The following is a 17,023-nucleotide window of genomic DNA, read 5'->3' as shown; positions in this document are numbered from 1 at the left end:
ATTACCCTGCATCACGTAAGCATAATGAAAGAGGGCTAAGAGACATCATCATATTGTATGTGGAGAGTGGTCATGCTCCACTTGCAGTTCAAGTTCCTAATGGGGTTGGTCAAGAGGTTGGTGCAGGGGCTACTACAAGGGGTGATGCTAGTGTGGGGGTAGAGGAGGAGTTTGATTAGTTGAATGAAAATCTGGAAGGAGAAGACTTTGTTGATGATATTTTTGGTGAGTCTTCTCCACCTCACAATGTTCCATCTGAACCTAACACTATTCCACCTCAACTAACCACTAATACACCTCAGCCAAGCAATGTTCCACCTCCAAACAAAGATTTAGATGAAGAGTGGGCTGAACTAGTTTTAGAGGATGATATTGCAAGTGTGGACGGTTCTAATGATGAGTAGAGGCTTGGTAACTCAGAATTCAATGAGAGGATTGATATGACAAATGTTCAGTTGGTAAAAGGGATGAAGTTTCCAAACTCCAAGGTCTTAAGGAAGGCTTTAAGGGAGTATGTGATTCAACATCACATTGATATCAAGTGGAAGTTGAATGAGAAGAAGAAGATTTCTGTACATTGTAAAAACAACTATAAATGGAGGTGTTATGCCTCAATGGTGACTGGAGAGTGCATATTTGAGATCAAGACACTTAATCCTGCCTCCTAACATTTCAAAATAGGCAAGTTACATCAACCTATGTGGCAAACAAGTATTTGGAGGATTTTAGTAAGAATCCTAACTAGGAGGTCTCAGGTGTTAAGCACCATGTGATGTAGCAGATTTCAGTTGATTTAAGTCTTAGTTAAGTGAATAGATCAAGGAAGGTAGCTAGGGGTTTGATCACTGGGAATGAAGAGACTTAGTATGGCCTACTTAGAGATTATGCAGAAATGATAAGGAGGACAGTAGGAAGTAAGGTGATATTGCAAACAGAGATGGAAAATGAGAATACATAACCCAAGTTTAAAAGGATGTGCATTAAGTACAATGCTCAGAAAATTGGGTTTCTAGGTGGTTGTAGACCTTTTGTTGGGCTGGATGGATGCCACCTGAAGGGTAGGTTTGGTGGGCAATTATTGTTTGCCACTGCCAAGGATGAAAATGACAATATATTCCCAGTGGCAATGGCTGTGGTTGAGCAAGAGAGCAAGGACACTTGGATCTGATTCTTGGAACAGTTTACAGATGACATTGGCAGGCCAGAGGATCTCAATCTGGTATTCATCAGTGACAGGCAGAAGGTATTATCATCTAGCTCATGTTTATGACTTGATAAATTGCTTACTTGAATGCTTACTTGCATAGTTGCTTACTTGAATGCTTACATGCTTACTTGCTGACATTGAATGCTTACTTGCTTGCAATACTCAGGGCCTTCTACCTACAATGGAGACTTTATTCCCAATTGTAGAGCACAGGTGTTGTGTGAAGCATATATACAACAACTTTAAGGTTAACCACAAGGGCATAGAGTTGAAGAATGTACTATGGAGGTGTGCTAGCATAATATCAGTTAGGGAATTTGAGAGGGGCATGGAGTATCTTTAGAGTTTGGATGAAGAAGCTTGGAAGTACCTTATAGATATAGAGCCTGCATAGTGGACCACATCCCACTTTTCTCCAAAGGCTTTGACAGATTGTTTGGTAAACAATCTGAGTGAGAGTTTTAACTCTATGATTTTGAAGGCTAGAGATAAGCTAATATTATCAATGCTAGAGTGGATCAGAGTTAGGCTTATAAGCAAGCTGTATATAAAGAAGATTAACATAGAAAAGTATGGTGGCAAGTTGTGTTTAAGCATACAGGACAAGTTGGAGAAGTTGAAATTAGAGTCTAAGAACTTTTGTGCAATGCCATCTAAGAGGTTTGTGTATGAAGTTGACAATGAAAGGGAAAGGCATGTGGTGGATTTGGTAGGGAGGACATGCAGTTGTAGGGTATGAGACTTGACAAGTGTTGGGAAATTTAGACCCTAGTTGATAGAATTAACAAGTTTTAAACCCAAGTTGATAATTAGATTTATTATGAATAAAACTTGTTAAAATAAACAAACATTAATATTATGTCAAAATAATGCAGCGAAAAAATAAATAAGATAAGATATGATGACCCAAGAAAACCAATGAAACAAACTAGTTTCACAGTAAAAAACCTGGGAGGAAACCTTCTCAAAAAGCTATCCACAATAGTAAAGAAAAGTTTCAGATCTAGTACAAAACCTTTGTCCCTAGACTTTATAATCTCCGTAGATGAATTTACAGCAGAATCGTTTTACCGCTTCAGAACCTCTAAACTCTTCAATATATGAATACCACCCTTTTGATGCACAGATTCCAGTACGTGACTAACCAAAGATGCAAGGCTCCCAGTTTGTAACTAACATACCAACTTGAGAAAGAAGAATGTTGGCTAGATCTAGTATAAAACTTTTGTCCCTAGACTTTATAATCTTCGTAGATGAATTTACAGTAGAAAACTTTTACTGCTTCAGAATCTCTAAACTCTTCAATATATGAATACCACCCTTTTGATGCTCAGATCCCAGTACGTGACTAACCAAAGATGCATGACTCCCAGTATGTGACTAATATACCAACTTGAGGAAGAAGAATGTTGATTACAAAGTTTTTCACTTCATTAACAATGAAGATCAAGAAGCACTTGGTTACAAAATCCTAAGGTGCAAAGATGCAGTAACTTCTTTCAAAGAGAATAAGGCATTGGTCATATTTTGCAAATGTTTTCCTTGTATTCTTTTATGTGACGACATCTAAAATAAACCTTACATATGTCTAGAGTTATAAGAAAAGAAACCCTACATAAATACAAAAACATAGGCTGAAAATCAGATCTGAAAATTTGAATTCCCGTAACCTCGATAAATAGTATCTGTCGAGCCTCATTAAACCTCGATAGAAACCTTGATAGCTATTTGTCGAGCAGTTGTCGAGCTTTAATGAATCAACACTTCTTCACTTGTTTCTTGGACAGACTAGCATAGCCTCAATACTAGAATTGAACTCATGTTCTTTGAAGTATCAAACACATCCTAGATCTACCCAATTATAAGTAAAGTGCGTTTTGTCAAAGGATATGTCAATTACATAAATGTTGACATATGTTCCTAACATGAATCACATATGTCCTAACAACAAGAATCCCTTGCAAGCATGGAGTTGCAGCCATTTTTGTGAATCATGAGAAACCAGGGAATTACACCCATCCATGCTACTACAAGGATGCTTTTGTGGAGACATACAAGACACCCATACCTCCCATGCCTGGCCAGTCTGAGTGGATCTCAAGTAGCTAACCCAAGCCTTTTGCACCTACTATCTATAAGCCACCAGGCAGGCCACCCATAAAGAGGAAGAGAGATGCTAATGAGCCAAGGAACCCTTATAGGGTGTTTAGAGCAAACAAGCCAGTGAGGTGTGGAAGGTGTCGAAAGGAAGGGTACAATGCAAGGGGATGCAAGACCAATGCCATTGGTGAGACACCATGGGAGAGGAGGATGAGAGTGCAGAAAGATAAATTTATAAGTTTTTACAATTTTTTTTTATTATATGCAAAATTCCAATAACTGATACTGTAAACATGCTTATATTTGATTGCAGGCAAGGAGAAGGCCTTCTACATGCAGACAAGGATCCTAGACCCCATATTCATCACAGACTCAATCCTCATCTTAGGCCCAATTTTCATCCCAAGTCTCATCCTCATCTCAACCCTTAGCATATTCTCAACCCCTACTAACACATCAGCCTTACACTATGGCCTCATCCAATCAGACAGCAAGGTCACAACCACTAAGTTAGACTCCATGGTCACAACAACCAAGTCAGTGGTACTCTTCAGACTTTAGGTACACAGTTAATCATTATTTAGCTCCTGGGGGCAACTTGGAGCAAGACTTAAGGCTCATAGAAGATGATAAAGATGTGGTGTCCATGTGTAATGATGCAGGGAATGTGATGGGCTATTTGTGTATGGTTTAGAAATAATGAAAGGGTGAGTTCTTAGAACACATTGATAGGTGGATAAGTACCTCCTTAAGAACACATAATTCCAAATAACACACAAAGGCTAACAATTCATTCAATTACCAAAAAATTGATCTACAAAGAGCTTACATTCTACTACTTATACTAGTTGTTTGGCATTGGCAGCCTCTAGATGGTTGACAAGTGTCTAAATCCTATGGGCTAATGCTTAAAAAATCTTCTAACCAACTGACTAATTAGTTGTAAGAGGATTAGGATATAGCTACTTGAAATTACCCTGCATCACGTAAGCATAATGAAAGAGGGCTAAGAGACATCATCATATTGTATGTGGAGAGTGGTCATGCTCCACTTGTAGTTCAAGTTCCTAATGGGGTTGGTCAAGAGGTTGGTGCAGGGGCTACTACAAGGGGTGATGCTAGTGTGGGGGTAGAGGAGGAGTTTGATTAGTTGAATGAAAATCTGGAAGGAGAAGACTTTGTTGATGATATTTTTGGTGAGTCTTCTCCACCTCACAATGTTCCATCTGAACCTAACACTATTCCACCTCAACTAACCACTAATACACCTCAGCCAAGCAATGTTCCACCTCCAAACAAAGATTTAGATGAAGAGTGGGCTGAACTAGTTTTAGAGGATGATATTGCAAGTGTGGACGGTTCTAATGATGAGTAGAGGCTTGGTAACTCAGAATTCAATGAGAGGATTGATATGACAAATGTTCAGTTTGTAAAAGGGATGAAGTTTCCAAACTCCAAGGTCTTAAGGAAGGCTTTAAGGGAGTATGTGATTCAACATCACATTGATATCAAGTGGAAGTTGAATGAGAAGAAGAAGATTTCTGTACATTGTAAAAACAACTATGAATGGAGGTGTTATGCCTCAATGGTGACTGGAGAGTGCATATTTGAGATCAAGACACTTAATCCTGCCCCCTAACATTTCAAAATAGGCAAGTTACATCAACCTATGTGGCAAACAAGTATTTGGAGGATTTTAGTAAGAATCCTAACTAGGAGGTCTCAGGTGTTAAGCACCATGTGATGTAGCAGATTTCAGTTGATTTAAGTCTTAGTTAAGTGAATAGATCAAGGAAGGTAGCTAGGGGTTTGATCACTGGGAATGAAGAGACTTAGTATGGCCTACTTAGAGATTATGCAGAAATGATAAGGAGGACAGTAGGAAGCAAGGTGATATTGCAAACAGAGATGGAAAATGAGAATACATAACCCAAGTTTAAAAGGATGTGCATTAAGTACAATGCTCAGAAAATTGGGTTTCTAGGTGGTTGTAGACATTTTGTTGGGCTGGATGGATGCCACTTGAAGGGTAGGTTTGGTGGGCAATTATTGTTTGCCACTGCCAAGGATGAAAATGACAATATATTCCCAGTGGCAATGGCTGTGGTTGAGCAAGAGAGCAAGGACAGTTGGATCTGGTTCTTGGAACAGTTTACAGATGACATTGGCAGGCCAGAGGATCTCAATCTGGTATTCATCAGTGACAGGCAGAAGGTATTAGCATCTAGCTCATGTTTATGACTTGATAAATTGCTTACTTGAATGCTTACTTGCATAGTTGCTTACTTGAATGCTTACATGCTTACTTGCTGACATTGAATGCTTACTTGCTTGCAATACTCAGGGCCTTCTACCTACAATGGAGACTTTATTCCCAATTGTAGAGCACAGATGTTGTGTGAAGCATATATACAACAACTTTAAGGTTAACCACAAGGGCATAGAGTTGAAGAATGTACTATGGAGGTGTGCTAGCATAATATCAGTTAGGGAATTTGAGAGGGGCATGGAGTATCTTAAGAGTTTGGATGAAGAAGCTTGGAAGTACCTTATAGATATAGAGCCTGCATAGTGGACCACATCCCACTTTTCTCCAAAGGCTTTGACAGATTGTTTGGTAAACAATCTGAGTGAGAGTTTTAACTCTATGATTTTGAAGGCTAGAGATAAGCCAATATTATCAATGCTAGAGTGGATCAGAGTTAGGCTTATAAGCAAGCTGTATATAAAGAAGATTAACATAGAAAAGTATGGTGGCAAGTTGTGTTTAAGCATACAGGACAAGTTGGAGAAGTTGAAATTAGAGTCTAAGAACTTTTGTGCAATGCCTTCTAAGAGGTTTGTGTATGAAGTTGACAATGAAAGGGAAAGGCATGTGGTGGATTTGGTAGGGAGGACATGCAGTTGTAGAGTATGAGACTTGACAAGTGTTGGGAAATTTAGACCCTAGTTGATAGAATTAACAAGTTTTAAACCCAAGTTGATAATTAGATTTATTATGAATAAAACTTATTAAAACAAACAAACATTAATATTATGTCAAAATAATGCAGCGAAAAAATAAATAAGATAAGATATGATGACCCAGGAAAACCAATGAAACAAACTAGTTTCACAGTAAAAAATCTGGGAGGAAACCTTCTCAAAAAGCTATCCACAATAGTAAAGAAAAGTTTCAGATCTAGTACAAAAATTTTGTTCCTAGACTTTATAATCTCCGTAGATGAATTTACAGCAGAATTGTTTTACCGCTTCAGAACCTCTAAACTCTTCAATATATGAATACCACCCTTTTGATGCACAGATTCCAGTACGTGACTAACCAAAGATGCAAGACTCCCAGTTTGTAACTAACATACCAACTTGAGAAAGAAGAATGTTGGCTAGATCTAGTACAAAACTTTTGTCCCTAGACTTTATAATCTTCGTAGATGAATTTACAGTAGAAACCTTTTACTGCTTCAGAATCTCTAAACTCTTCAATATATGAATACCACCCTTTTGATGCTCAGATCCTAGTACGTGACTAACCAAAGATGCATGACTCCCAGTATGTGACTAATATACCAACTTGAGGAAGAAGAATGTTGATTACAAAGTTTTTCACTTCATTAACAATGAAGATCAAGAAGCACTTGGTTACAAAATCTTAAGGTGCAAAGATGCAGTAACTTCTTTCAAAGAGAATAAGGCACTGGTCATATTTTGCATATGTTTTCCTTGTATTCTTTTATGTGACGACATCTAAAATAAACCTTACATATGTCTAGAGTTATAAGAAAAGAAACCCTACATAAATACAAAAACATAGGCTGAAAATCAGATCTGAAAATTTGAATTCTCGTAACCTCGATAAATAGTATCTGTCGAGCCTCATTAAACCTCGATAGATACCTTGATAGCTATTTGTCGAGTAGTTGTCAAGCTTTAATGAATCAGCACTTCTTCACTTGTTTCTTGGACAGACTAGCATAGCCTCAATACTAGAATTGAACTCATGTTCTTTGAAGTATCAAACACATCCTAGATCTACCTAATTATAAGTAAAGTGCGTTTTGTCAAAGGATATGTCAATTACATAAATGTTGACATATGTTCCTAACATGAATCACATATGTCCTAACAACAAGAATCCCTTGCGAGCATGGAGTTGCAGCCATTTTTGTGAATCATGAGAAACCAGGGAATTACACCCATCCATGCTACTACAAGGATGCTTTTGTGGAGACATACAAGACACCCATACCTCCCATGCCTGGCCAGTCTGAGTGGATCTCAAGTAGCTAACCCAAGCCTTTTGCACCTACTATCTATAAGCCACCAGGCAGGCCACCCATAAAGAGGAAGAGAGATGCTAATGAGCCAAGGAACCCTTATAGGGTGTTTAGAGCAAACAAGCCAGTGAGGTGTGGAAGGTGTCGAAAGGAAGGGTACAATGCAAGGGGATGCAAGACCAATGCCATTGGTGAGACACCATGGGAAAGGAGGAAGAGAGTGCAGAAAGATAAATTTATAAGTTTTTACAATTTTTTTTTTATTATATGCAAAATTCCAATAACTGATACTGTAAACATGCTTATATTTGATTGCAGGCAAGGAGAAGGCCTTCTACATGTAGACAAGGATCCTAGACCCCATATTCATCACAGACTCAATCCTCATCTTAGGCCCAATCTTCATCCCAAGTCTCATCCTCATCTCAACCCTTAGCATATTCTCAACCCCTACTAACACATCAGCCTTACACTATGGCCTCATCCAATCAGACAGCAAGGTCACAACCACTAAGTTAGACTCCATGGTCACAACAACCAAGTCAGTGGTACTCTTCAGACTTTAGGTACACAGTTAGAGGAGCTCTTTCGTTCTTTTCAAGCCAGCCAGCACGACACACCCCTGCAAAAACATGGGACACTAGAGCACTATCATCACATGCATTCTAGTTTTATGTTTGATGTTTGATGTTTTATTCATAAAACTGTGCTACTAGTAGCTAACATGTGAATTCTTGTACTTTGTAGCCTATATGACCACCTACTACCAGAGGAGCTGCTTTGAGAGGAAGGGATAATGCAGCTAGGACACAGAAATGTAAAATAAAAGGTGGAAAGGTCAGCTGTGGTGGGAGAGGCAAGGATAGTAAATGAAACTTATGTCAAGACAATATTATTGCTATATATATATATATATGTAGTATTAGGGAAATATGGTTTTGTGTTAGAGTTATATATAATTTGTAGACAATGGCAAGGTAGACAATTGTTGATTATATATGCTGTTAAAACACTGTTAGGATTTATTTGTACTTTTGTAAGTTTTGTAAACAAGGGCAAGTGCAACTATTTTGGTTATTGTGTACCAAATGCCCTATATTTACTGGTGGTTGATGAAAGACTATTCAATGCCACCTTAAATGTGTATATAATTTCCCAACTTAATGGCAAGTGTTCAGAATTATTATTTTGACTAGTTGTCGTCGTGTGGTTGATTATTGTAGTTGAACATATATAGGTTTGTTTATGTGTGTATGTATTGAATATAATATTCACTTTTGAATACAATAGGTGTATGTGTTGAATAGTAGGTTTATGTGTGCATTTGTTGTTTTTTCTTGCAAGTTGACAGATGGTTGTCATTCACTTTCAACACAAACACTTTACACAATGCACTTTAAACTTTAAACAATTCACTTTCAACACAATTATCTTCACACAATGCACTTTATGCACGAACCAATATAGCTCACAATATCCAACAAAACAACAAGTCACAAGTTTCCAATTCACTTTAAACAAAAACAAAAACAGCATCTAACATAAATAACACTTTATCTTAAAAAAGCTTATATTATTAAGTGGCTTCAAGCCAATAGCATCTACCGTTTTACATAATTCTATTACAATACAATTGATGACTTGCTTATATATTACAAGCCACCAGGCAAACTCAATCTCATTATTCCAACATTCTCACTTGAGCCAAAACATGAGAACAACATAACCAAAAAAAAAAAGACAGAATTAGTGCAATTCTACACTTTCTCTCTTACCCAAAAGCTCTCACTGCTATCTCCTTGGTTTTAACAAAGGAAGCTTGAAACTTTTTCTCTCTCTCAGTGGCTTTTACTACCCTTTCTTGAGCAATTTCTACCATTTGGGTAGCTTCTGCTGCTATCTGGGTAGCTGCTTTTCCCCTTTCATTTGCAAGTTGTAGCTCATTCCGCAGTAAATCCAGCTTTTCTTGCAACAAATGGGCAGCTTCATTCCCACGCATATAAGTGGGATTATTAATCCATTGGAAGAAAGGGCACTTGGGACCAACCTCTTCATAAATTGAATTGAACACATCACATTCCAAACTCACTTGAGTCAACTAGATTAAGTAAAATCTATACTTACCTTATATTGACTATAACCCAGAAACCTTCTTCCAAAATTATCCACTGTCAGACTTGTTCTCAGCACACAAGTCTCATATGTACACATATGCCCACTTGAACCTGAGTAATTTCCACTCGAACAAGACATCGCTTATCAACTTCGTGTGAATCAAATTTCCTATGAATCAAAGCTACCATCAAAAGTTGAAACCCCAACCCACATAAAGCAGAAATTTCGTACCTGGTGATGATGTATCTTCGAATATTCAATGCCTTAAGACAACCCAAAGTTAAAACCTTACCCTCACATGAAAGTGTTATGCACCACGATTAGAAAAATTAAAACCCCAGCTCAATACAAGTGTTTTTCGTGTTTCTAGGGCTCGCAAGGAAAAGCTTCAATGGATATCGTTTTTTATATGTGTTATGTTTTGATTTTTAATAAAAGGGTGTTTTTCTAACGTCTGTGGGTGAGATGGGAAATGGAGAGCAAATGAATTGAAGTTCAGGTGGGCAAAGTGTTAAGTTTTAAATCACGGGTAGGCAAAGTGAAAATGGGCCAGATCACAAGTGGGTTTACTATAATTTCTCCTAAAAAAATTGAATTAAAAAAAATTAAAACTGTGTTGTTTGGTAGCAGTTAACCGCAACTCACTTAAAGGAACTAAACAGAAGGCTTGAATTAAATAAACTTGAAAATAAGAAAATTCAATTGAACATAACTAGGAACTAAATAGAAAGCTTGAATTAAATAAACTTGAAAATTAATGAATTCAATTGAATTTAAGTAAAATTAGGGGTCTAAAATGAATTATGGTCAAACTTACAGAGTCCAATTTGCATTTTATTCTTTAAAAAAAAATTATAAACTAAATTCTTACAAAAAAAAATGTTTGTTTTTCCCCAAAAAAACATTAAGAATATTCATTGAGATTCACATAATAATACACTCCTTAGAGCACTCACAATAAGGTTGCTAAAATGACTAAATAGTCATTTTAGCAACCAAAACATCAAAAATACACACTACAACAAAGAAGGTAAAGTTAAACTTTTTTTGACTAATTGCTACAATGGGCTGCTATCTCTAGCATCCCACTATAGCTAGATGGTATAACAAAAAATTATTTTTTATTCTCACATGTTTCCACTTTATCCATGTCTCACTCTTACATGCAAACTTCCTCCACTTCAATCTCTCTTTGCCCTTTCTCTCTTCAATCTTTCTCTGCCCTTTCTCCCTTCAATCTCTCTCTGCATCTCTCTTTGCCCTCTCCACCAATCCCGCCACACCGATCCATGCTTCCATCCCAATCCGTGGGTAGGTTGATCGGATTTAATCAAGAACCTAACCCCACCATGTGCTTCCACCAATCCCACCACTCGATCGAATTATGCTCCAGTAGTTTTGTGGTTGTGAGATTGAATTCATGGGAATCAGCGTGGTTGTGCTTCGGTGAGTTTTTGTTGGTTGTGCTTGGTGGGTTTTGGTTGGTTGTGGTGGTTAGATTTGTGGGTTTGGCCGTTGTGGATTCGTGGTGGTTAGATTCGTTGGTTGGCTGGATTTTTCTTTTTTCTTCTGCTGTTGTGGTTTGTGGTTGTGGTCGATGGGGTGATGGTGGAGGTGGTGGAAGTGTTGTTGCTGTTGTGTTGGTTTTTATGGTAGTAGTAGGTTACTGTAGGTGTTTGTGGGTTGTGGTGGTTGATGGAGGCAGTGGTTTGCGATGGGTGATGGTGGAAGTGGGTTGTGGTTGATGGTGGCTGTGGGTTAGGGTGGCTGTGAGTTATGATTTATTATATTTATTATATTGGCTTTTTTATATTATTTTAATATGGTGGATGTTAAAATAGAATAGTTGATGTTGGGTGTATTGTAAAGTGTCTTGTTAAAATAAATAAAGTAGATTTTTGAATTGCTAAAAGCTAAGGTTATGTTTGATAACAGTTATTGTTTTTTATTTTCAAAAAATTTGATTTTGGGAATAGAAAGAAAAAACAATTTTCTTGTATTTTTGAAATCAAAAACATGTTTGGTTAGTTGAAAATAAAAAGATAGTTTTTTGAAGGAAAAAAATAGAAAATACTAAAATATTTTGTTATTAGGATTTGAACTTTAATGCTAACTCATTAAATGAGACAAATTCATTAAATTAAATGCGTATTTTTATTGACTTTGGAAAATTAGAACTAAAAACAGCATTTCGCATATTTTCAATTTTCTTCACAAATTGAGTTTTGAGAACAGTTTTTGTTTTCTATCTATTTTGGGTTGTCAAACAAGTTTTTTAGTCTCAAAAATAGAAAATTGTTTTTGAAAATAGAAAATAAAGTGAAAAAACAGTTACCAAACATATCCTAAAATTTTCAACTCTTTTACTTTGTATTTTTTTATTTTCAGAATACTAAGTATTTAACACACAGACACGAGAAGAGAGGAGAAGGTCTTACAGTGATGTATATCCAAAATGACTTAACTCTTTTACTTGAATGCTCTTACAACAAAAAAAAAAAAAAGTGTTTTTTCCTTAGAAAAACATTCCAAATATATTTCATTGGGATTCACATAGTAATACATGCAAACTTTTAAAAAATCTCACATCATTTATGCCAATCTTATACAAATAAATACCCTCTTCAAAAAAATATAAATAAATACCCTTTAATGTTCACTACTAGCACCTTGAGATGCTCAATTAATTATTTTCTAATTATTTAGGTTGTACTACTTTGTTCTTAAAACCTTTTCAGTTTTCCAAATTGTAATGTTACCTGCAAAAGTTAAAAAAAAAAAAATCACAGATATCCCTATAACAAAATATTATAAGTTTATAACAAAATCTTTCTTTTCCCCCTCTCCACTTTAGATTCGAACTCCTTTTCCCTATTCTAAAATTCTTCTTTGGATCAATGCCCAGCAAATCTGAAAGCAAAACTTTTTGAGGTCGGTCTTGCTTAATTTAGTTTGCAATTCAATTTGTTTTTATTACATTTTGAATGGTTAATATATTTGGTTTAGACATTAAGGCTACAAGGTGATTTGTTTAATTACCAAGTGTTTGATGTTTAGTTTTTAGACGGATACCATACCATAGGCTAGCTATTGAACAGTCTATGATACCTTTGGACAAGATTGGCCTCATCAACCTATAATTATGAAGGGAAGTCCATTCAAAAAGTGCATTCAGATTGTTGCAAAGATGGGCATGGTTTGTTTTAGGTTTTAGTTAATTCAACGGAATTTGACTGCCCTACAATTAACTAATGAATCCAAAACGGCCATCAAAATGGAATTTAAAACAAAGGAGAGACGGGGAGAGATATTTCAGGTTAGACTTATAAAATACTTTGTTAGAAGCATGTGTTTAAATGATTAAATTTACAATATTTCCATAGTTTAAACTTTTTGGACAATCGGTAATTTAACATACTTTCTCTTGTCAATGGAGGTAAAACTAGCAACACAAGCGTGTAGTTTAAAAGGGAATGATCTTCTTTTAGGGTGATTAAGTTTAGGAGGGAATTATTCCTGCGACCACCTGCTCTGCTCTGATCACCTTGATTTCAAAAAAAAAAAAAAAAACTTTATCTCTTTTTTTTTTTTTTTTTTTTTTAGAAAAATCTTCTTAGTTTGTGTTAGATTATGATACAACATATTGAATGGTAGTGCTAACTTAATTTAATTTAAAAACAACATGATTGTAGTTAATTATTTTTTCGTGCAAAAATGTGAAGCCCAAGATTCGACATTCTATGGTGTATAGAAATTTCAATTTCTTACGACAAAATCTCTCTTTGGAGGATGAGATTGAAAAATTCAAATCTATTTATGTCTAAATAACCCAACGTAATGAAGGTGGAGAAATGATCATTTTCCCCCAATTATTAGGCATTGTTATTTCCATTTCACAATAGCAAACTCATAGTGTCCTACAAAATGGCACGCCCAGTAACAAGTATAGACAAATCATGGCAAATTTTGATCAATCACAATTCTTAGACCTACACATGAATTATATTAGACAATCTTTAATCCATAAAGCTTGGAAGGTGTAGGCGAGGTTTGATGAGAACTTCAAGTGGGGTCGCTTTGTTGTTTGTGAGACCAGCTGCCTCAGTCATATCAACCTTTGCATTCGAGGGAATTGAGATATCATACATGTGTAGAAAACTAGCCAATGCTAAGCGAACCATTTGAAGGGCAAAAGATATTCCAGGACATACTCTTCTACCACTTCCAAATGGGAGCAATTCGAAATTTTGACCCCTAACATCAACATTCTTGTGGGTGGTGAGAAATCTTTCGGGCTTGAACTCTAATGGGTCTGACCATATGCGTGGATCTGTTTGGATTTTCCATATGTTTGTGATTAATCGAGTGCCTTTTGGAACATGGTAACCACCTATAATGCAATTCTCAGTGAATTCACGTGGTCCTGCTAGTCGACCTGCAGGATACAAACGCAATGTCTCTTTAACTATGGCTTGGAGATAGACTAGCTTACTAATGTCTGATTCGTTTACAATTCTTTCCCTACCCACTTGGACATCAAGCTCATCTTGGGCCTTCTTCAACACATGGCGGTTGTTTAGCAATAACGCTATTGTCCAAGTTAGAGTAACTGTGCTAGTGTCACTGCCTCCAGCAATCATACTCTGCAAAGTGCATACCTTTTGTTAGAATGCAAATGTAAAGCAAAAAATGTCCTTTGTTTTGGAGCTCTAGCTTGTAAGGAAAAGCAAAGAAGCATAATTATATACACGAGGCAATACAGAATACTGTAACATGGCAAATTGTTACATTGAAGTAAGACATTACATGGTGGGATTTTATAATTAATACATACATACAAATATATATATATATATATATATATATATTTGCAATACACTTCTTTGTTTTTTAAAGTGCAAGGCCTAAAAAAACCTATTCATCTACTATTTAAGGAAATGTTGTATATTAAACTAGAAGTGAAGGTTTTCAGCAAAACAAATAGAGCGTAAATGACTAATCATTTGTAAGAATGGGTAAAGGAATGGGTTGTCTAGCGCCCTTAATTTGGTTTGAATATGATTTATGAGATTTAGTGTGCGTTTAGCATTGACTGAAAATCAACTTTTTTTACTATTTAACTTATTAATTTTTGCTATTATTTATGGGTCTCGTTAGGACTGTCCAGCGGGTGGACCCAAAGCCCATAATCGGTCAGATTCGAGTTCTTCTCTCACAAAAACCGAATATTTGGTTCGGGTAGCGGGTTAAAGGATTAAAAATCCATAGAACCCGACCCGACCGAAGGTTTGAGATTTAAAAAAAAAATATATATATATATATATAGATATCTTTTTGGTTCTTTCTAGGTGAACACGTGAAGACTGAAATTGATATGACTCAAGCACTAACTTATTAAGCCTTACACGCTATCTAAAACTTACACGCAAAGACAAACTCAAATCAGAACGACTAAATTTTAAATCAAAAACAGAGTTTCAGAGGCTTCAGATATCTTCCACAGTTCTACTTCCACGTGACCTCATATTTTTAAACTTAAAAGGCCCGTTTGGTTTGTATTTTCAAACAACATTTTTTACTTTTTAAACAGCATTTCACGCATTTCAATACACTTTTTCACTCACACGTATTTCAAAAAACTACAAACAACAATTTTCAAACTACTCTACCAAACACCCCCAAAAGCCTCTCAATCCGTATCTCACTCTCTCAGAATCTCATCTCCTTTCTCTCTCTAAGGTCTCTGTTCTCTGAAGTCTCTTTGGTCTCTGCTCTTCACTCCACACACTCCACGGTATTCTTTCACAAGGAAGTGTGCTAGGCTTGTGAAGGAACAAAGAGCAAGGTTCTACAACATGAGGCGCTGCATGACTATGCTCATTTGCTGGAGAGAATATAGCGATTCTTAAAGAAATGAGTTTTATAGAGGGAAAGAGAGAGAGATGGCACTCTAGAGAGATGAATTAAGAAAGTTCACTTTCTTTTGTCATGCCTCTCTCTTTTTCCTTTCTTTCTATGAGACTATTATTGGGTAAAGCAAAAAAAAAAACACCCAGTTTAAAGTTTTTCTTGGCGTCCAAGAAGGAAGAGGAAGAGAAAGATACATACTTGTACATAAATTTTTTTTTCCCCATTTTTGTGTGTGTGTGTGTTTTTTTTTTGGGTTAGATTCTTTTCAAGGGCTCTGAAAAAATCTCCTTTGAAGGAGACGGGTTCATGATGTTGCTGTTAATTAATTCTATTGTTTATTTGTCTGGAAATAGAGAGGCATTAAATTCAGAACAGAATCAAAATTAGCTTCAGTAATCCCATTATTAGTGATCATACTCTTAATTACCTCTAATGCTTGTGTTTTTTCTTTCTTATTTTTTGGTTTTCTAAGCTTGGTGGTGTCCTTATTTGAGTTAATTCTTTGTTTCCCATCTGGGTTTTTTTGATCATGATGGAAGAAGTGATGGGTCAATTTGAGATCTCAGTTATATTTTCTTCATCACCTCACGAGTTAGGCTCAAACCCGAGTCGACCCGTGGAAGTTTTATTTTAGTTCCATCTACCGTATTTTAACAAAACGGTTTCAGTTGCAAGCAAAAAGTCAATTTTGAGGTGATTATTTTTGGTATGCCCTACATTTGAGAGCCGCCTTGCTTGGAACATGTTCAAGCAAGACCCCTTGTGCAAAAGCTGCAAAACTTCGTGAAGAAGTGAAGAGAAAACGTACCAAACATGTGGCTTTGTTGATTGTATCTGCATCGTAACCTTCAAACTCAGCACCATCAAGGACAGAGAGCATTATGTCCATGAAATCTTCCTCCCCTTTATTCTCAGATGAAGCTCTCTTACGCTTATGCTCTTCCAGCCATTCCCCAAGAATTCCATCCAATTCCTTTGCAGTTTTCTTCATGGCCTTTTCATGTCCACCTAAATCTAACCACCCAAGAAAAGGAATAGCATCGGACACCACAAACAATCCCAAAAATTGAATGAAGGCCCCCAAGGCCTTTTGGCAACGCCGAGCCTCTTCTTCATTAACCCCATCACTAGTACCAAAGTACCTTTTTCCAGCAACCATCCTAAGAATCACGTTGAGGTTCATATCCCCAAACCATTGCTTCAACTCCACCAAAATCAAGCCTGACCCGTTCTTTTTCTTGATCCAAAGTTTGTATAAATCTTTTATATCGTTCTCAACTTCGGAGACTCTAATGTGGGAAAGCATCTCAAGCCGGCGATTAGATAGTAGCTCTAAAGTGGTTATTTTACGCAATTCACGCCAATAGGGACCATGGGGTGCAAAGCCAAACACAGCGTAGTTATAGCACAAGTGTTT

General features: G+C 36.5%; 1 protein-coding gene across 1 annotated transcript; it reads right to left on the bottom strand.

Annotated features, from left to right (window-relative positions):
• Positions 1-13,531: 13,531 nt before the first annotated feature.
• LOC112023929 (cytochrome P450 CYP82D47) lies at positions 13,532-17,020 on the bottom strand (the record flags this gene model as incomplete). The annotated part of the gene is given in 3 exon segments (XM_024056553.2): positions 13,532-13,734; positions 13,737-14,339; positions 16,415-17,020. Coding segments are annotated over 3 exon segments (1,242 nt in total), but the record flags the coding sequence as incomplete, so codon positions are not given.
• Between the last annotated feature and the right edge of the window lie 3 nt (positions 17,021-17,023).

This window comes from Quercus suber, unplaced genomic scaffold (assembly GCF_002906115.3).
Source record: "Quercus suber isolate HL8 unplaced genomic scaffold, Cork oak 2.0 scaffold_186, whole genome shotgun sequence".
Taxonomy (NCBI): Eukaryota; Viridiplantae; Streptophyta; class Magnoliopsida; order Fagales; family Fagaceae; genus Quercus; species Quercus suber.
This window is presented reverse-complemented; position numbering and strand designations above follow the sequence as displayed.